The sequence below is a fragment of the Equus caballus genome, chromosome 1 (genome assembly GCF_041296265.1).
Source record: "Equus caballus isolate H_3958 breed thoroughbred chromosome 1, TB-T2T, whole genome shotgun sequence".
Classification (NCBI taxonomy): Eukaryota; Metazoa; Chordata; class Mammalia; order Perissodactyla; family Equidae; genus Equus; species Equus caballus.
The window spans coordinates 157,443,882-157,465,194 of NC_091684.1; the positions used below are offsets into that span (position 1 = coordinate 157,443,882).

At 46.6% G+C, this 21,313-nt stretch overlaps 1 protein-coding gene across 4 annotated transcripts in view; it reads right to left on the minus strand.

The window, feature by feature from the left end:
* Positions 1-1,126: 1,126 nt before the first annotated feature.
* SORD (sorbitol dehydrogenase) overlaps positions 1,127-21,313 on the minus strand; it is a 43,317-nt gene continuing 23,130 nt past the window's right edge. For all 4 annotated transcript variants that reach the window (XM_001918205.4, XM_023618424.2, XM_023618427.2 and 1 more), the window contains 7 exons: positions 20,239-20,403; positions 15,457-15,616; positions 11,616-11,734; positions 8,308-8,373; positions 7,193-7,368; positions 3,983-4,104; positions 1,127-3,057 (listed from right to left, as the gene is read on the minus strand). In XM_001918205.4, coding sequence (XP_001918240.1) covers positions 2,892-3,057; positions 3,983-4,104; positions 7,193-7,368; positions 8,308-8,373; positions 11,616-11,734; positions 15,457-15,616; positions 20,239-20,403 — 974 coding nt within the window. In that variant the 3' untranslated portion in view covers positions 1,127-2,891. The remainder of the gene's footprint in view (positions 3,058-3,982; positions 4,105-7,192; positions 7,369-8,307; positions 8,374-11,615; positions 11,735-15,456; positions 15,617-20,238; positions 20,404-21,313) is intronic.

The following is a 21,313-nucleotide window of genomic DNA, read 5'->3' on the forward strand; positions in this document are numbered from 1 at the left end:
TCCGTGGGGCAGCCTCCCCCTTCTACCCACTGATCTGCCTGCAGGGTCCTTCTGCCCAGCTCTCCACCGTTACACCCCAGCCCAGTGCTGGGAGTGCCAGCTGGGTGGGGTCCTCCATGTTGACTGAAAGCGAACCAGGTGCCGGGCACCAGTGACAGAGCACACAGAGGCCGGCAGGGCCACCCAAGGTTGGGGAGCTCGTGGGGAATTTACAGTCTTGGTTCCGGGACTGATTCACTGAGTCAATCAATATTTATTGAGCACTTAGTGGAGGTGGCGGGAGGAATGAACTCCTGGGCTTCCTGCAGCCCCTTCCAAACAGTGGGGGGAACATTTCAACAAGGATGCTGAGGCAAGGAAGCCCCAGTATCAGCTCAGTAATACTGACCCGAGGCCTCTTACCACCCAGAGAACTCACTGAGCAGCCTGCACTTGGCGGCCCACCCAAACTACCTCTTCTCCCCCACCACCCTCTCTGCTGCTGCTTGGGAGGCTGTGAAACATTGCAGTAGCTTGAGAGCTGTGGGGGGATCTGGAAACGGGAAGTATTCTCTAAACTGCTATGCTCCATCAGCCATTCACTCTCCCTCATTGCCCAAGTGGCAGACGTCATGAAGCCCCTCTGACACACCAGCAAACAGAGGCTCCAAGACACTGACCCTAAGGACCCAACCCAATCACAACTGTGATACAAGTGACACGTCTTTGCTCTTGGTGGCCCTCCCTTTCCAGGGTACTCTCTGCAGCTACTAAGTCCCTCTCAGGTTCAGCAGCCTCCCTCCCTCCATCAAACCACAGTCAGAGGAAAAGTGGCTGCTCGTGAATGTAACACAGTGAATCCACCTCCCGCAGGGGCATTTCTACTGGAAGCCTTCCATCCAGAAAGGGAAGGCTTTCTCATTCCACCTTCAAGGAACTTTGGGCACCAATGAGCTGGAAGGCAAGTTTCAAAAGGAGGCAGCTGGCAAGTTTGGGCCTAGAGCTAAACAGGACTCAGAGAAGGAAGCCCACGCAGTCTGTGTGGCGGCTGAGTGTGTGCATGTGTTGGGTGTGGATGGAAGTCTCAAGATCCCATCCTCCCCCAGAGAGAACATGAAAAGAAAAGCAGTGTGTGACCTTGAGCACATTACGCTTGATTTCTTTATTTCCTCAGCTGTAAAATAATCACATGTATTTAACTTGGTTTGAGGATTAGAGATCATTAACATAAATTCCCAACAGTCAAGGAAGTTATATTTGATGCAGAAAATGTGTCACTTTCAAAATCCTGGATCCTTCTTTTTGTGAAATGATTAAGCTGAGTCCATTCCTCCCTAAACAGGGGCACAAATGGCGGCAGCAGTCAGGCATTACAAGCAGAATTTATTACCCAAAGCAGTTTGAGGAAGTCTAGGCACTGGGCATGGCCTTCCCCAATCACAAGAAAACTCAAACCTCTTTAAACTCACCCTCCACTCCCAGCTGAAGTGAGGGATTAAAGGCTGCAGCCCAAGTTATGCCACGAACTCTATATCCTCATTCTTTTTTTTGTAGGAAGATTGGTCCTGAGCTAACATCCGTGCCCATCTTCCTCTGCTTTCTATGTGGGATGCCTGCCACAGCATGGCTTGACAATTGGTGCGTAGGTCTGCCCCCGGGGTCCGAACCGGTGAACCCCGGGCCGCTGAAGTAGAGCCTGCAAACCTAACCACTACACCACCAGGCCGGCCCCACTGTCTCCTCATTCTTTTTTTTTTTTTATCTGTTTATTTTTTTTTGTCTCCTCATTCTTGACTAATAATCTCAAAGTCACAAATGGGCATAATGTAATTTGGATCCAAATCTTACACAGGAAAACTCCACAATTAATAAGACAAGGTTGGAGGTATCATTCAAATAGACAGGAAGATACCAAAGAGCTTTAACTGGCTATGAGAAGGAGAGAGGTTTTCTGTTCATAATTAAATGGAATTGTCTAATAATCATCAGTGAGTATGAGCCTTGGAGGAGACGTTAATCCTGTGGGGTGGGTGACAGGTGCACTGACCAAACTCTCCTGGGCTAGTCAGAGGAGAGATTTAAGGTCTTCCATGAGGACTCCCCATGACTGTCCTTAGGCAGGTGCCTCCTGGTTACCTAGTGCGGAAGGAGCCTGTAGTGGCTGCCCCTGAACCTGCAGAAGGGTGGGGGTGGGGGTGTTGGGAAGGCAGTTCCTGACCTTGCAAAGTGACACAGAATTCTCAGCAGCGGAGGAGGCTGTCTTCAAGCAGCGTTGAGAAGTTCCCTGACTATTTCTACATTTAGGGAGTGCAACCAAATCTCTCACATGGGATTTCAGTTTCACTTGTTTGATGGGTTTTAAAATTATCCTAGACCCAGAAGGTCAGTCTCTTATTCTCCTTTTGTCATCAAACCAAATAGCATTTATGTCTAGAAACACTGCGCTAAACAAAAACTGTGGGCAATCCCTCATTCCAGACCCGGTGCTGCAGATTTTCTTGAAAATCAGCTTCTGCACCAGTTAAATCTTGATAAAGGTCTCTCTTCATAATTTCCCCCACCCCCCACCAGGCCACAATCACGGTGGCACCAGGAACCCAAGGGGCAGATTCCCTCCCCCCTCAACTCGGGCTCTCCAGGAAGAAGGGGAGCTCCCAGCACCTGCCTGCCAAGCTCTGCTCCACTTGCTGAACTTTGCTTAGCAAGAACAGGTCATTCTGGCCACAAGTTCCCTAAAACCATCCCCATTTTTAAGGCACATCAACTCTTCTGGGCAAGGCTCTCTGCTTATAATGAATTATTTTAGTTATTCTTACTATTCAAAAGAAACTTGTACATCAAAGCCCACCCTTGGCAGCCATTCTGCCCCAAGATGCTGAGAGGGTGGGGATGAGGGCAGAGCCCAATTAACATCAGGGATTCTGGTCGTCAGGGTCGCACTTCAGCATGACTTTCAACCCCAATCCTTTTTTGGATGTTTCAAAAGCCTCCAGAGCTTTCTCCAGAGGAAACCTATGGGTGACTAAGGGCTTTACATTCACAGACTTGGACGCAAGCATGGAAATCGCCATCGGCCACCTGTAAAAGATCACAGGCATTGCATTCAACCTTCAGGAGGTAAGAGCCAGCCACCCAAAACTACTAAGCACAGATCAGCTTGGCCATATTTATTTATGGCACTACAGTTCTGCAAGGTCAATTCTGCAGACCCACCGCAGTGGAAATGATCTTACGACTTGTAATTTGGGAATACAGGGCCTATTCCCAAATGCCTCCGACCCCTCTGCAATGTCTGTCATGAAGCCTAGAATTCCTTCGGCTTGAAGGCATAAGGCAAATGGAGCCCACTGTGAAAGGGTGCATAAGCCTCAGGGACGCAGCCCAGAATAATCCAATCACAGTCCTTAGCAGCTGGGCGTGGCGGAGTTTGCTGGGAAACCAGCCTCTCCAGAGGGAATGGCTAAACTCTAAAGGTGGGAGAGTAAGGGACACAGGCGGGGAAGGTGGTCCTGGACAGAGTTTTCCAGCAGGGGAGAGGGTGGAGCCACAGAACATGGGGTGAGGTGAATTAAGACCCTCTCCCTTCCCAGGGTGGACCCTGCGGCTCTGGAGTGGGAATCAAGGGACTTGAGTTCTTGCTCTTGTCCCCCCTCCTCTCCTTCTTCCCTTCAAAGGGGGAAAATGGAGATCTGGCCACTTAAAGAAGTGGAAAACAGAGGGCCTGGGGGATGAGTGGCAGATACCCAAGAAAAGCATGTTTCAAATCTGCCTCCCTCCATCCCTCCCTCCCTCACTCCTTCTGCCATCTGTGCCCTCCTGTTCTTTAACCAAGAGTGAATGTTCTCTCTTTAGATCACTATCACACATATCACATGGCTATCAGTGTGTCCAAGGAATGCCCCTCATGAATAAATAGGCAGAGACTCTTGGTCCAGAGGCCTTGCAGGGCCTGCCCTGGTCTTGCTGGCCGCTGGCCACCCTGGCTCACCCACAATATACTCACGTGTTGCAGTATCGAAACACGCCCTTGATATCCACCTCCCTGGTGGCTGCGTGCACTAGGGGCACAGTGGTCATCTCAGAGCCCAGCCCCACAAGTACCAGGGTCCCACCAGAACGAGTGGCCTGAAGGAGAGGTAAGAACAAGAAAACCCAGAAGATAAGAAAATGCAGACTTCCAACTCACAATAACACCGTGGTCACACAAATGTCTTCTGATTGCATCAGGTGAGCCCAAAAATTTCAGAGAATAGGATTCTTTCTATACTGCTGAACTCTTCAATATGTCAATCAAACTCAACAGAGTAGCATAGTAAAATTATGTTCCTTAAAGATCCTGAAATAATACACTTCACCAGTGGAGGACTAGGCACAGGGAAAGCATCTTCTACTGTCCAAACATCCCAGGAAATAGTGAAGGTTCTCCAGACCCCAGTGAGAATCTCCCCTACAGACAAGGTTGATCTGCAACAGCTTCTGAGCATCTTTCAAAGCTTTGCTAATTCAGTACCAGATGCTAGCATCAGCCACTGCCGTATCTCAGCACCTGCCGTGCCTTCTCCAGAGTGCTACCCCACAAGACAGAACTTCTGTCAAATCTCTAAGGAACCACCCTCTTGGTGAGAAAACTATACAAATGGGGAGGGCTATTGGAATTCTGTGGTTTAAAAATTGCCTTATACATGCACGCTGGCTTCTGAGACATTCGTCCCAATAGTATCAGTCATATGGATTTTGTCTTCCTTGAACATCCATCTGCCGTTCCCTCCTTGGAGTGGGCCAGAGAGTGAAATGTCTCCTGACAGTCTCTACATAACTCCACATGAGAGCTGTACCTGTTCCAGAGATTTTCTGGGACCTGTGCTCAATGTTGTGAGAGAAAGAAAAACGAACAATTCACTCATGCTAAGTTTTCATTATAGTCAGCAGCAAAGCCCTTCTTGGGACCATTCTAAGAGCTAAACAGTGGGGCTACAGAAAGGCACACGTCACATCCCCTGTCTGTGAGGGGAAGGATACACCACAGAGAGACGCCTGCAGCGTGGGGTGACTCCTGGCACTTGCACTCATGTGGGACCCTGGAAGGTGCCCCTCTCAGCCAGGTCGCTCATGTGTAAGAACAGGCTGACACCTCCCCAGCAGGGCTGTTGGGGTGAACAGTGCTCAGCACTGGGATGGGCTCCATGATTGGCGCATTTTCTGTTTTGATTGAAGCGCAGAGTCACTTACAAACCACCTGTGACATGTAAGCACTGTTCATAAGGGGGAGGGTATCTCACAACTGTCCCCACCAGAAAAATGGGGGAGGCGGAACAAAGTTGTGAGTGAGCCAAACAAAAGTTCTCTTAGCTGAGAACTTTTCCAGGAAACCTGTTTCTCCATCACATTTCCTCTCCACCTGGTGAGGAGGACAAGGAACACCACCAACTGGCCATCCCAAGCTGCCAGGAGGCCAGGAGTTTACTGACCACAGGTAAAGGAATGCTCGGACCACCCGACCATTGTTCTGTGGGTATGACCTCTGCACCAAGGAGATGACATCAGTTCTACACTAAGCATTTGCCACATCTCCTCATGAACATTTTCTAGTCATGACCTGGCAGGAAAGTGACTCTCAGGTGTGCCTCGGCCTACCTTGTGCATTGGCAGGGTGACCTGCTGAATTCGACAGCACCTGTCCTACATGATGTCTCTACTTCTCGCTCAGGAGAGGCACCCGCTTCAGGCCTAGGGAGGCCCTTGGGTCACATTTACCTCCTTGTCCACCTCAGGTAGCCTGGCAACTGGGTCCTCACCATCAACAGCTGGAGACGCCAACTGTTCTCAGGTGCTCTCCAGACAGCACACAAGAGGAAGGAAAGCTCTGAATTGTGAAGCCAGGTTTTTTACTGCCTCTCTGGGGAATGGGAGTCACTGACTGGCCAACAAGAGACACACCTTACCTGTTGTCAGAGCCCTCAAGGTGTCTGGCACAAAGCCAGGCACAGAGCAGGTAGCCAAGACATGCCCTGGGTTGACGGATCACACGCAGACCTATCGCCCTCTGAGTTTTGGCTTCTCTTTGCCACTTCCTACATGGTAACCACTGTAGGATGGAACTCAGGACAAAGTGAAGGTGCCACCTGCTCCTCCCTCCTCCCACTACTTGAGCCATGGGCATCTTGGTAGGAGGAGGACTAGGCAGCTTTGCTTGAGGGCGGTATCTCTAAGCTCAAGGTGTCAGCTTTCCCCAGAACGTCTTGCATGGAGCAAAGAGCCCTTGTGCGTGACCAAGCTGTGACTCAGAGGGAAGGAGGAAGCCCACGCTGCTGCGGGACGCAGTCTAGGAGGCACAGTAGGAGCGCCCAGTGATGGCAGCTGCCGTGGCTCTCCCCAGCCCAGCCCCTCCCACCCTAGGCCGGTTGCCCACTGGCTCCTTGTTAACTCCTGCCCTTTCTCCCCTAAGCAGTGGCCAGAGTAGGGAAAGCTCAGGCATTGGAGGCGTGTGCTCAAGGCAAGTCACCGGGCCTCTCCCGGTAAAACATGGAAAATGAGAACTAATTTTCAGGGCATAACATTTATAAAGCGCCCAGTAGGCAACTCAGCACACAGTATGGCTCAGAACCTAGAAGGTATTTTTTCTCCTCTCTTTTCCTCATCCTTTGATCTGTCAATGCCACACCTGCCACCTTGCCAACTTCCTGTAAATTACTGATGGGTCGCTGGGGGGAGAATCAGGTATTGGCAGCTTAGCTGTTCCTAGTTCTGGGAGAGGACAGTAGAAGCCAACTCTGACCCTGAAAAATCACCTCACCTTTGTGACTAACTTAATGCTTGTTACTTTTTCAATGATACAAATTGCTGTTTTCCTCAATAAAACAAGGTAGGGATTTCCTACCCTCCACTAAGCCTGCTTCCCCTGTTCCACCTGTTGATCCTTTCACCAAAAGCACTGTTTTATGATCGCAGATATGACCATGCCAGCAACCCCACCCCAACAGCGTGGATCACTTAAGATCTTTCAAGGACTGTGTATCTCTTACTTTGTTTAAACCTCACAACGACCCAATGAGGATGTTAAGCAAGTGTCACTATCTCCAAAAGAGAGATAAGAGAAGAGTGATACCAAGAGACTACCTAATTTTCCTTAGGGGTCATTAGCAGTCAGTGGAGAAGCTTGATCCTACCCCGCGAGGATCTGCCCACCAGCTTCAGCTACCCTCATCCCACTCACATAGATGCCGGCCTGGATGGCGGCCTCTGCCCCCGTGCACTCAATGGTGACTTCTGGCTTGCACCCCAGTAGATCTTCCACTTTACTGGCAATTTCCTGAGGGCTCTCCTTGGAGATGTGGAGGATGAAATCAGCCCCGAGTTCTTTGGCTTTAGACAACCGAGAGGCAGACAGATCTAAAGTTGAACAGAAGTTTCTTTCAAACTGAGAAACTGGGTGGCTGATTAGGGAAAAAATAAAAACAGAGGTGCAGGTTCTGATGGCAACGAAGCTCTGGTGTAGTGGTTGGTGTCACTGAGCCCAACACACATACTCTCTACACCTTCACACATTCCTATTCACACCACACACTGTCTCTCTTTCACATAATCTCTCTCTCTCTCAGATACCTTCTCCTCACACAAAATACACATACATCCCCTCCTACATCCCCACCCCTCACACATCCACACACACCCCACACAACTCTACACACTCACCCACACACATAATCTCGCAGATAACCTCTCCTCACACATAACACACACACTCAGATACCTTACACACACACACATACATACTCTCTCTCACAGATGCCTTCTCCACACACACACCCTTCTACACCCCACATGCTTCCATATACACCTCACAGCTCCACACACACATACCCACACAGGCCATCACAGATAACCTCCCCTCACACATACACACTCATATCTCTCACCCATACCACACACTTCACACATAGACATCCTCTTATAAACATCTCACACATCCCACTAACTCCACATCACAAACAGACCCTCTTCGTTTCCTGGACTTGGTCAGTGGACCAAGGACTGAGCCTCCTCTTAGGACCGAGTGGGCACCTGAGCCTAAGGTCCACACATAAAGAGTCAGGTCCTCTTTTCCACAGCAGCCGCCCTCTCCCAGCAGCTTCATAAGAGGCTCCTCCTGAGGCCTGACTTGGTCATTCCTGGGTGGGCTTTTCGACCCTGGAACCCAGGAGAAAAGAAGAGGAGCCCCTTTAGAAACCCAGTACCCCAGTAAGGGAACAGGTCTCATGCCCTAGCCCCAAACTGTAGGCCCAGTTGCTTCCCCCTCAAGGAGATTTAAAATGAAGAAAACCTTCTTACCAGTCACCACCACTTGAGCCGCACCCATTGCCTTGGCCACGAGTAAAGTGACTAGTCCGATCGGCCCTAAATAAAGTAGGGAATGGGAGACATTTGTGAAATGTTAAACATCAGTTCTCCCCCTTGTCCAGGCCATAGAGAGAAACTATATCTTTTGTGTACCCCTAGCATCTATCCCAGTGCTGGACACACGGCAGGCAGTGAGAACTTGACGCTGTTTGTTGAATGCATGAGGGACTGCCCTCTACATGAAATCTGCTCCTAGCACAGGATTCTATTTGATTCTCTCATATCTCAAAGCTAGAAATTTTCCACATACCCTTAGGCACTGCTTGGGGATAATGTCAAAGAACCAGAGGGCTCAAGGAAACATTTCTTTGTTCCGAGAATAAGTCTCAGGAGGTCTGAATATATTTTCCTGTTCTCTCTTTGATCCTACCTTCTTAGAACACATCACGCCTCCCCGAGGAGAGATATATCCTTTTTAGGCACCACCTGAGGACCCCCGTGCAGGGTGTCCTTAAGTGAGCTGGCTCCCTGGGTTGACTCAGCTGCTCGGGCACCTCCAGGATGTTCAGGTGCCTAAGAATCAGCCTGGAAACCACCTGCTTCCCCAGAGTTATCTGCATGCTAGATGATACAATGCTTTTAATACAAAAACCAGACTAAATAAGGCTATGCAGAATATAATAAATAAGGCTACGCAGAATGTCTTGGGGGATTTGCTTTTTGGACACTCCCCTTGAAAACAATTTTGTGAGTTCCCTTAGTAAGTAAAACACTGGAAAATGCCTGAAATGACCAACAAAGTCATCAGTTAAATAAACTACAATGGGATACCACACAGCTATTAAAATTATGTCATAACTCTTTTATCTATTGATGTGAAAAAATGTTCACAATATATCGATTTTTTTTAAGAAAGAGTAGGTAACATGAAGCATATTCAGCGTGATCTCGTTTAAAAAAAAGTTAGCAGTGGTTTTCTCAGGCTGATGGGTGACAGGGCTATGGGTGAATTTCTGCGTGTGTCCAAGTGTGGTATGTATGACTTATCTTCTTTTTCTATGGCAAAAATGTATTACTTATGCAGATTTTTTTAAAAAATCTGTCACCCGAATCCTACAGTCTGCTGGTTCATTGAGGCAAGTCTGTTCTACACCCATCATTCCTCTTAGGAAGCCCTGAGGTCACTTCTGCGACCCTGCCAAAGAAAATCAGTCACAAAAGTGTATGAGGATTAACTCAAAATGGATTAAAGCCTTGAATATAAGACCTGAAACCTTAAAACTCCTGGAAGAAAAGACAGGCAATAAGCTCCTTGACATTGGTCTTGATGATGAGTTTGTGGTTTTGACCCCAAAAGCAAAAGCAAAAAGAGAAAGATAAACAAGTGAGACTACATCAAACCAAAGAGCTTCTGCACAGCAAAGGAAACCATCAACAAAGTGAAAAAGGCAACCTATCAAATGAGAGAAAATATTTCAAATCATATATCTAATAAGGGGTTAATCTCCAAAATATATAAAGAATTCATACAACTTAACAGCAATAAAACACAATTGATTAAAAAAAATGGGCAGAGGATCTGAATACTTTTCCAAAGAAGACATACAGATGGCCAGCAGGTACATGAAAAGGTGCTCAACGTCACTAATCATCAGGGAAATGTAAATCAAAACCACAATGAAATCTCACCTCACACCTCTTAGAATGGCTATTTTCCAAAAGACAAAAAATAAGTGTTGGCAAGGACGTGGAGAAAAGAGAATCCTCATATACTCTTCTTGGGAATGTAATTTGGTGCAAACACTATGGAAAACAGCATGAAGGTTCCCCAAAAAACTAAAAATGGAACTACCATATGATCCAGCAATTCCACTTCTGGGTATTTATCCAAAGAAAACAAAAACTAACGCAAAATGATAGATGCACTGCCATGTTCATTACAGCATTATTCACAACAGCCAAGACTTGTAAACAACCTAAGTGCCCATCAATAGATGAATGGATGAGGAAGTTGTGGTATATATACATATACATATAATGGAATACTAGTCAGCCATAAAAAGAGAGGAAATATAGCCATTGTGCCAACATGGATGGATCTTCAGGGCATTATCCTAAATGAAATAAGTCAGCCAGAGAAAGACAAATACTGTATGATTTCACTCATATGTGGAAGATAAAAACAACAACAACAAACAAACAAACACATAGACACGAGAATAGATTGGTGGTTACGAGAGGGGAAGCAGGGAGCAGGGAGGGTGAAAAGGTCAAAAGGGCACATGTGTATGGTACCAGACAGCAGTTAGACTTTGGGTGGTAAACACAATGTAGTCAGAAATCGAAATATGATGTACACCTGAAATTTACATAACGCTATAAACCAACGTCAATAAAAAAAGTCCCTCTGATTATTAAAAAAATTATAAGGTACAAATGTCTAGCTAAAAAATAAATAACATCATGGGGATGTAATGTACAGCATGGTAACGATAGTTAATAATATTGTGTTGCATATTTGAAAGTTGCTAAGAGAGTAGATCTTAAAAGCTCTCATCACAAGAAAAAAAAATTTTGGAACCATAACTAGACTTACTGTGGTAATCATTTCGCAATCTATACAAATATTGAATCATTATGTTGTATACCTGAAACTAATGTAATGTCCTATGTTAATTATACCTCAATAAAAAAAAGTATATGAGGAACTCCAAATCACACCCACAAGGAGTGTGAGCATGCTGTCTGGCCACCAGCAATTAGAAGCCTAGATGCCTAGAATGATTCACTCTGAGGCTGATAGGGTTTCTTTGGGTGGCTGGAAGCAGGCAAAGAGAGAAGGCAGCTCGCTGCAACCCCAATGTAGGCAGGGTGCTGGCTCAGGGTGGGCTCGACCCCACTCCTTCCACTGGCCATGAGCGGGACCATCTCATTTCTGGATGGACCAGGAAACCACTTCTCTCGTATCATTTGAAATGTCCAAAAGTTGCCCTTCCCTTTACTACCAAAAATATTTCCCTAGTTTCATAACAAGGCTTGAAACATAATCCTAAATTGCATTCTTTAAATCAACAAAAGGGTTATGTTGCCTAGGAAATAACATTAGTTACTATCATGTCTGCAGATATTAGTTTATTTAGCAAAGTGCTGGTCACTGAGGGAATAGTACACTGTAATCCTGCCCCATCCAGGAAGATTCTAGGACCAATTTCAGCCCCTGGAGGGGGAATGAGATGGGCAGAGGGGTCCCCACATTCCCCTTGAATGAGCTCATAACCAGGGTATCGTCTGTTTCTTACCAGCTCCACACACAAAGACTTTGTTTCCCAGGGTGACTCCACCTCGCCGGCAGGCGTGGATTCCCACAGACAGCGGCTCAATCAGGGCCCCTTCCTCAAAGGTGACATTGTCAGGAAGCCTGAGGAGTCATTCAACACACTCAATTAGTCCTTCTGGGTTAACAATAATAACAATAGTTAATATTTATTAAGCATTTACATATGTGCCAGGCAATGTGCTAAGCAATTTACATATATTCACTCACGTAAATCCTTGGAACAGTTCTGTGGCAGGTACTACTATTCCCATTTTACAGACGAGGAAATCGAGGCTTGGAGGATTAAATGACTTGCTCCAACGTTCAAAGCTAGTGAGGGGCTCAAAGGGTTTGAACTGGAAGCCAGATATGTCTGATTCCAGAGCCTGTGCCACACGCGCCCCTCTGAAAATGGTTTTCTTTGGTGAAATCACTTCAGTGAATGTGAATACATTATGTTTTCTTTAACTGCTATCCAAGATAAGTTAGGGTGTGGCCGTCATCAATAAATGAAAAGTTCATTTAACAAGGGGTTAACATAACCACATTCCAGCATCATATCTGTTTCTCAAACTTATAGCCTTTGTGGTTTCACTTTAACAAACAATCCTTACTATCAGTAGCTTTGCCAAACACTGATTTAGAAGCTGGCATCACTCTGTTCATTGTCTCCTGTATTACATGCTCCAGAAGAACCACGTCTGATGGTAGCAGCTACACGGTTGTCCCAGGACTGGTTAAGATGAGAAAAGGGCCTGTCTTCCACACAGCTGATTAAATGCTGTGCCACCTTTGCCACTGGGTTCTTGATTTTCACTTCCAAGTCTACTGGCATCTTGACCCTATTAACAATCCCAGTTATGATGACAGCAAACATTTGAATAAGGCTTTACAGCTTAGAGAGCTTTCTCATCCATAATCTCATTTAATCCTCACTAGGACCTTGTCAGGCAGGAAGGGCAGGCTTTATTTTTACCTCCATTCCACAGAAGAGGAAATTGAAGCTCGATGACATTAAGAGACTTGCCCAAGGTTACAAGGCTAGTGAGTGGACAAGCCACACTTCAACCTAGGTCTCCTGATTCCACGTCGTCTGCCTGTCCCATTATCAGCTGCCTCCTGGTACAAGGAGCTGTAGAGTTAATATCTAATTTCTGCTAGTTCCTCACTGTCCAGTATTTATTCAATGCCCCTCAAACCTCCACAGGCAAGAACATGAAAACCCTCAAGTTCCAAAAAGAAATAAAGGTGGCAGCCAAACCATGTGCTCATCCCCATGATCTTGCTGTCATTGTTCACAATCCTTCACAGAATAAATACTAAGGCCTGTAATTAGCCTGGCTGCTGGCCCCTACCTGTTCCTTCTCCCTTCCCCTCTGCTTCCCTCACATCAACCCCCCACTCCAATCCTTTCTCCTGCTCTGACTACTGTCATCACCCCTTCCACTCACCCAACCTACCCCGTCAATTCTATATAAGGGGAAAAGTTTGAAGTAAAATAATGAAAACACCCAAAGTCTCTCAAGGACCCCTAACCACACTCACTCAGACATGTCTGCCCCTTCACATTTGGGCCTCCCCCAGGCTTGTATTGACTCTAAGCTGAGGTCAGGAAGTGTGAGCTCCTCTCACCTTCGTTCTGACTTCCCCTTGAAACAAGAACACCAAGGAGAAATGGGATTGGGGACAGAGATGAGAGAGGACTGTTATCAGGGAGATTATTCTGACCAGGCAGATGCTGCCTTTTCACAGATGCAGCCATAGCCAGCTGCACGGAGGCAGAAGCACCAGCACTGGGCAGAGTCGTGAGGCTCAGCCCCGTTGCCACTGACCTTGGGAGAGTTACTGGTCCTCCTTCCTCAACCTTGTTCAGTGGGGGCAGCAGGGGAAGAGGGATGAGAGGACTCTAACTTTCTTACCAACCCTAATCCTTCATGACTTTATAAACACCAGAGAATGACAAGGCAATTTGGTGGTTTTCACAATAGGGTTCAGGGAACAGGCAAAAGGATGATCAAGAAGCCAAGGGGGAAGCAGGAAGATAGAAAGAAAATAAGGTGGGTGAGAAAATAAAGAGGCGGTGGCAGTGTAGGAATCTTCATAAAGAGAAACCAGAGAGGAGGGCTTAGGTCCAGGGCTGGGCTGGGGACATAGGCAGAAAGCACCTTGGGAGGAGAGGACAAGGTGGGAGTTGTGTGGCCCCTAGAGGCCCTCCTCAGCCCTTCCATCACCATCATCAACCAGAACACCCTCTCCTCCACAATTCCCTACAGACCACCCTCCATCCCAGTGCGAGGCTCCGTCTCAGGCCTAACCCCGTACCATCCCCCAGACACAAGGCCACGGCTACAACGTATCATGGCACTGTTTATTGAGCACCTACTATGCGCCAGGTCTCATGGTGAGTACTTGATATGCCTTTCTCATTGAATCCCATCAATAATTCTATGCATCTCATCATATTGGTGTCATTATCATCTCCATTTTACAGGCAAGGATATTGAGGTTGCAAAGTTTAAGTAACTTGCTCAAGGTCACACAGTTGGTAAATGGCAGAGATCAGTGGTTAGTCTTGAGCTTTACTGCTTTGTTCCTCCGCATTCCATGGAAGTCTTGTTTGACGCCTTGACTTGGAAAGAACCCAGAAAAGGTGGGCTAGTTCAGGAACCACTTGCTGAAAGGTGGACTCTGCCCGCATGACTTGCTTTCTTCTAGAGCAGGTGCAGGTGTTGACTTAAACTCAACACGCGGTCTCTGGCCTGTGACTCTTCTCAAGGCTTCCAGTGGCCACTAGAAAACTCAGATCTGTCAGGCTGCCCCTGTGACCAGCAGCTGGCCTCCATCGGACAAGCCCCATCCTGGCCAACAGAGCCACCACTGGGGCCAGGCTGGAGTGGGAGGAAAACGCACCTGATCAGGTCAGAAGGAAAGCGGTACATCACAACCCCAGGGCTCCATGGGCCAGGGCCCATGTGGAAGGCGCAGCCCTTTGCTTCTGTCAGAGAGAAGCCGTTCTGAGAGTTGGGATAGGGTACTGACCACAGGACAGGGGCTTGAGATTAGGAGCTACCCAGGCTTGACTTCTAGCTCTGTTCTGTGCCCGAGTCAATTAGCCTCCTCCTGCCTCTGCTGATCCTTGCACAAAACTGCAGTACTGGTGCCCACCTCACCACTATTCTTCTGAGGGTTAAATAAGATAAGGCATGAGGAGCACTTATTGGCACAAGGCCAGGCACATAGTAATGATAATTGTGACTTTACACGCATTGCCTTATTTAACCTTCAAGTGATTAAATGAGACTGAAGCAGAGGAAGGCTAAGTCATTTCCCTAAAGTCACTCACTGGGAGGGAGTGGATCCAGGGTCCTGAAAGTCATGCCCTGGTTCCATGCCATGCCTCCTCAGGAAACCCCAGCTGTTGCTGTTTTTGTTTGTTGTTGTTGTCATCAAGGTCACTGCTGTTATAAGCTCTGTTTCCCGTAGCCGCAGTGGAGACCAATAACGAAGGACGAACCACAAGTTATCTCCAGGACGGCTAGAGAGGAGTGAGTGATTTCAGCAACAGCTTTCTATTGTTGCTCTAGGTGAGGGAACGGTGGACTGAAAGACTAAAACCAAGCCCTGGGAGTCAGTCTGAGCCCTGGTCAGCTATTGAGGCAGGTGACTCAATGTCACCAAGAAGGGCAGGCCTGCCCAGGGGGACACCTCACGTCTGGAATCATGAGCTGAAAGAAACAAAGAAATCACTACAGGAGACTAGAAGAACATCAAACAAACAGAGGAGGAGCACTCCCAGGTGACATGGTGGGGCCATGGGCACTAACTTGTAGCAGAAGCTGGCATTGTGCTTATAGAACCGGCAGAGGTTCCCGTCATCGGGGGGTGTGGCACAGAAGAAGATGGACGGCGACAGATTGTATCGGCCAATCTTACAGAATTCATCAGTCTCTCGGGGAGCACCAGGCTCAATGGCAACACGATCACCTGGAGAGGAAACACGAGCAGGGGCAGAGATGGTGAAGGGATGCACACCCATGGGCAGATGCCAGCAGGAAAATCTGGCCCAAAGAGCCACCCTCCTCCCTGGGGACCCAGGGTGCCCTAGGCAAGCCCAGCCTGTTAGTGCTTACACAGGAAACACAGGATGCAGCACAGACTCACACTCTGGGAGAAAATGACCAGCCCACTTCTCCACAGACTGCTTTGGCCCTTTACCAACGCATGGAACAAGCCAACTGCCGCTCCAGCTCCACAGCCACCTCCCAGCTTGGGAAACACAGAACCAGTCCCATTTCTAAGGCAAGCCAGGTCCAGTTCCCATCTCAAATTGCTGCAAAAGAGGTAGCTAGTGCGAGGAGTTTGCACCCTTTTTTCTTCACTTGTTTTGAAAACACGGGGCAAGGGATTTACAAACACAAGAGCCACCATTCTGGCGGGTTTTACGTTCAGTCTGATTGTCTTTAGATAATAACTAAGAGTCAACTGATTCCTGGTAGCAGAACGGCTAAGGTGCATGACCGCAGAGGCCTCGGACTCTGGGACAGCAGAGTAACATTCAGGCTTGTGAACAGCCGGCTCTCCCAGACTGCTACCCCAGCCTTTGAAGTGCTCTTCTATCTTTTCACTATGACGATTTTCAAACATACAGCAAAGTTGTAAACAACTCAAAATAAGGCAAAGCAAAAGAAACAACTCTACAGTGAACACTCAGATATCCTCCTCCTAGATCCTTCTATTAATATTTAGCTACATTCACTTTGTCACATATCCGTCTATCCCTCCCATCTATCCATCTCTCCTCCATCCATCAATCCATCTTCCTTTCTGACGCATTTCAAAGCAGGTTGTAGACATCAGTACACTCCCTCCTTAAAGATTTCAATCTGCACATTATTAACCAGAGTTCAATTCTTGTTTATGGTTCTCTTTTAAGGCAAAATTTAGATATTGATGAAATGCACAAATCCTAAGTGGATCACTAGATGAATTTTGATAAATGCATTCACCTGTGTAATGTAAACCCATATCAAGATACAGAACATCACCACTACCTCAGAAATTTCATTCCCTTGTGTCCCTTCCCACCAACCCCCACCCCCACCCCAGAGGGATGACTAGCCACACGAGGGCCCTCCTGATTCTGAGGAACCCCTGGGAAGTCTGCCCTTTACTAAGCAGAGACATGTTCAGCTATTTTTTCTGTCTTTTGTGTTAAAAGTACCCACAGAATACAGTCTTGGTTTGTAGTTAGTGCTCATTAAAAGCAGTGATGGCAATGGTGATAGCAGTAGTAATATACAGCAGTATTCACTATTTTTTACAGTATTATCATTATTATAATTATCTGAGCTGGTATTATTGTAGAGGAAATTCAAACTATGAAACAGATGGCCAGATTTTTCATGAATTCAGAATTCTTCCATGCCTTAGATTTATTGATTCTTTAAGATTTATGCTTAAATTTTGTAAGCAAATACTAAGAACCACTCTTCTTTCTAGATTAGTTGATTAGAACTTTAAGTCAGGGCCAGCTCTGGTGACCTAGTGGTGAAGTTCAGCGCATTCTGTTTTGGTGGCCTGGGTTCAGTTCTTGGGCATGGACCTACACCACTCATCTCAGTGGCCATACTGTGACAGCGACTCACATACAAAAAGAGGAAGATTGGCAACAGATGTTAGCTCAGGGCCAATCTTCCTCAGCAAAAAAAAAAAAAAAAAAAAAAAAAGAACTTTAAGTCAAAGTTAGCGTATGAAACACTTAAACAAAAATTATATTCTAAAAAGAAAGTTTCCACAGATATCCTTGTGACAACTAAAATGTGTTCCTCTACCTGTATATCTCTCTTCGTTCTATTCCTTGCTACTTTCTCTGCTGCCCAATGAACTTTCTCCAAATTATGCTTCTCCCATTGACAATGAATTCTTTTTTTTTTGGTAAGTAAGATTGGCCCTGGGCTACCAACTGTCACCAATCTTTCTTTTTTTTTTTTTTTGCTTGAGGAAGATTGTCACTGAGCTAACATCTGTGCCAATCTTCCTCTACTTTGTATGTGGGATGCTGCCACAGTAAGGCCTGATGAGTGGTATGTAGGTCGACACCTGGGATCTGAACCAGCGAACCCCAGGCCGGTGAAGTGGAGCATGTTAACTTAACCACTATGCCACCAGGCCAGCCCCAACAATGAGTTTTTCAACCTAGCATTCAAGATCCTCCATAATCAGGTGGAGTTTTATATTACTCAATTTTATCTTCTAATTATTATTTCATTATGATAACATGTAACTCACAGTTGTTCAATGCTTTTATTTATTTATTTTTTTGGTGAGGAAGATTTGCCCTCAGCTAACATCTGTGCCAATCTTCCTCTATTTTGTATGTAGGATGCCTCCACAGTATGGCTGATGAGTGGTGCAGGTCTATGCCTGGGATCCAAACCCACAAATCTGGGCCACCAAAGCAGAGCGTGCAGAACTTTAACCACTTGTCCATGGGGCCAGCCCTGTATGGTGCTTTTAAAAGAGGGACTTTTATACAGATTATGCATTTTTATCATCTCCACTAACTTCCTAACACAGAACCTCTGCTCCAAGCAGCAACTTATTAGCAACTGAGATATGTAATCCCACCTCTGTAATTTTCTTATTCTGTTCCTCTTAATTGGAATCTTAGATTCTGACCTCTTCACTAACTCAAATACAAAATCTTTCTCGTCTCCAGACGTTGGGCAGCCCAGTGGCTCTGAGTACTTGCTCTAGAGTCAAGCAGACCAAGACAGGCACCCCAGCTCTGAGACTAACTGGTGTGTGACCCTGGGAAATCACTATACTTCACCTTTTTCACCTGTTCATGAGGAAAATGATGCCTATCTCGTAGGGTTGTTTCAAGAATGAAATAAATAATTATACATGTAAGTATTTAACTTGGGGACTAACAAATAGTAAATCAATAAATGTTAACTGCTTTATTCTCCTTCTTATAATTATTATTGTTAAATGTCCAGCTGAACCTATCTCCTCCATGGACCTTCTTTTTAAGCACCTCTGCCCACAACAAATGCCCTTTCTTTGAACTCCCAGAGCCTATTCTTTCCCATACCTGACTGTTGGAGGAGGTCTTCAAGAGGACACGACCACCCGCTGACCTGAGAACTGGATCTAGGCAGCTGGAGGCTCCTCACCACCCCAGCCCCACCCTGCTTGCAATGTACACTATCCCCACCATTCCCACAGTGGGAACCATTTTCAAGGATTCAGCCTTGAGAGCAATGTGTTGTCGAGACCACATGACTGAATCCAGTTAAGGCGTCTATATAAACTTGTAAGATTTGGAGGGTGGGTGTGGAGATCTACTCATCTTGCAGCCACCGAAGACAAGCCTCACATGTGAGTTCCCTTGCTTATTAAACCTGCCACCTGCCAATCTGGGGTGGTCCGCCTCTTTCTTCAGTCTCTCTCTGCCCTCCATGGATGGGGCTGGTTTCATATTACAGCTGGGAAGCTCCCAAGAAGGTTGCAAACCAATAGCACCCATATAGTCTAGTTCTTTAATTGTTGGCATTTATGTATGTCCTGACATCCAGTCTCCTCAAGTAGCTCAAAGCATCCAGGGATCACATATTCTCAATTTTCTATATCCCTCAAATTACCTGGCCCAAGGCGGGACCCATTGTAGATGCTGACTAAGCACCTGTTATAACTTAAATTTAGCAACCCCCCACTCCTTGTTATGACTTACATTTAGAGACCTCATCCCACAGGCAAGAAGCAATCAGTGGTTGTCGGAAGCTATGAACCTTCCACTTTGGGACAACCTTGCAAAACCTCAGGGGCTTTCTTGACTTCCACTGATGAGGAATGGAGGCCCTGACTTAACATTCCTAAATAACACATATGTCTAGCTTCTTCAGAGCTGGTCGATCCCTCCTCACGTAGCCAGGCTCAGAGAGCCTTATAGCTCACACAGGATAGCACCTCTTGCCAACCCCCTTCATCCTCCAAATAATCTGACCTCATCTCCAGGCTGTGCAGCAGCCTCGTCAGCAAAGGAAGTTAAAGCCGACAGCTTGCCACGCCAAGACAGCCTGGATTGAACTCACTGTGCTGGGGAATGTCACAGTCTGCCACAGCTGAGAATTCCTCCCTCTGCAAGGATGAAGAAAGCAAATCTAGGAAACTATTGGTAGTTTCCCAGCCAGCCAATAAAATCAAAGACTGCACCAAATGCCCTGGTTCTTAGCACATGGAGGCAGCTTTGGTTCTTGCACCTGGAACATTTTCCCCACCCCCCCCCACCCCCCACTCCCCCCACTTTTCCTAGTTTAGTTCTTACCTACCTTCAGGTGTTCCTCAGACGAGCCGGGGTCTGGGTAGAACACACAGATTGCACCCCGTATTCTTCTCTCCTGCCCTCAACACAACTGTGATTAAGCAACTATCTGTCCTCGCTCTGCCTTCCCCTGTGGAAGACCCATGTGTGTAGGGACCAAAGCTGTACCGTTCACTGCTGTATCCCCCATGTGTAACAGAGGGCCTGGCTCCAAGAAAGCATGCACAAATATTTATGTTGAATGAACAAATAAATCCCTTAGTTGAAGGGCTTGGCTGACCTGGCTTTAGGTGCTGTACCAATGATCCCACTTTCACGACTGTCGCTGAAGCTTCATGCCCCAGCACCATTGGCTTTTTCACAACAAAATGCCCAATTCGACCATGCTCCCAGTAGTGGACATCTGAGCCGCAGATTCCAACGGAATGCATCTTCAGCAGCACCTCTGGTTTAAGAAGAGAAAGGAGAAAACAAGTAAGCAAGGGAACGACCCCTCTATTACTCTGAGGCACCCTGGTGTTCTTCCTCTGGACAAAGGAGAGGTCTTGGTTTCAAAGGCCAGGTACAAAATTTAGTCCACAGAGGAAAACAAACTCAACAGCAACCCCAATTAAGGCTTGAAAAGCAAGAAGGCTTCCACAGAGCCAAATAACTGCATGCGAGGGTTAATTCTATGTGTCAGCTTAGTTAGGCTATGGTGCCTAGTTGTTTGGTCAAACACTAGATGTTGCTGTGAAGACATGTTTTAAATGTGATTAACATGTGAGCACCCCCATGTTCACTGCAGCATCATTTACAACAGCCAAGATATGGAAACAACCTAAGTGCCCATTGATGGGTGAATGGATAAAGAAAATGTGGTGTATATATATGTGTATACACACACACTCACACACACACACACACACGATGGAACATTATTCAGCCATAAAAAAGGAAAGCTAGCTATTTTCAATAACATGGATGGACCTTGAGGGCATTATGCTAAAATGAGTCAGATGAAGGAAAAATTGACAGTTGCTAAGAGAATAGATTTCTTTTTTTCTGGTGATGAAGAGTGGCCCTGAGCTAACATCTGTTGCCAATCTTCCTCATTTTTTTTCCCCCCAAAGTCTCAGTAAATAGTTGCATATCCTAGTTGTAGGTCATTCTAGTCCTTCTATGTGGAATGCCACCACAGCATGGCTTGATGAGCGGTGTGTAGGCCCATGCCCAAGATCCAAACCAGTGAACGACAGGCTGCTGAAGCGGAGCACTTGAACTTAACCACTTGGCCATGGGGCCACCCTCAGAGAATAGATCTTAAAAGTCCTCATCACAAGAAAAAAAAAATGTGTAACTGTATGGTATTGGAT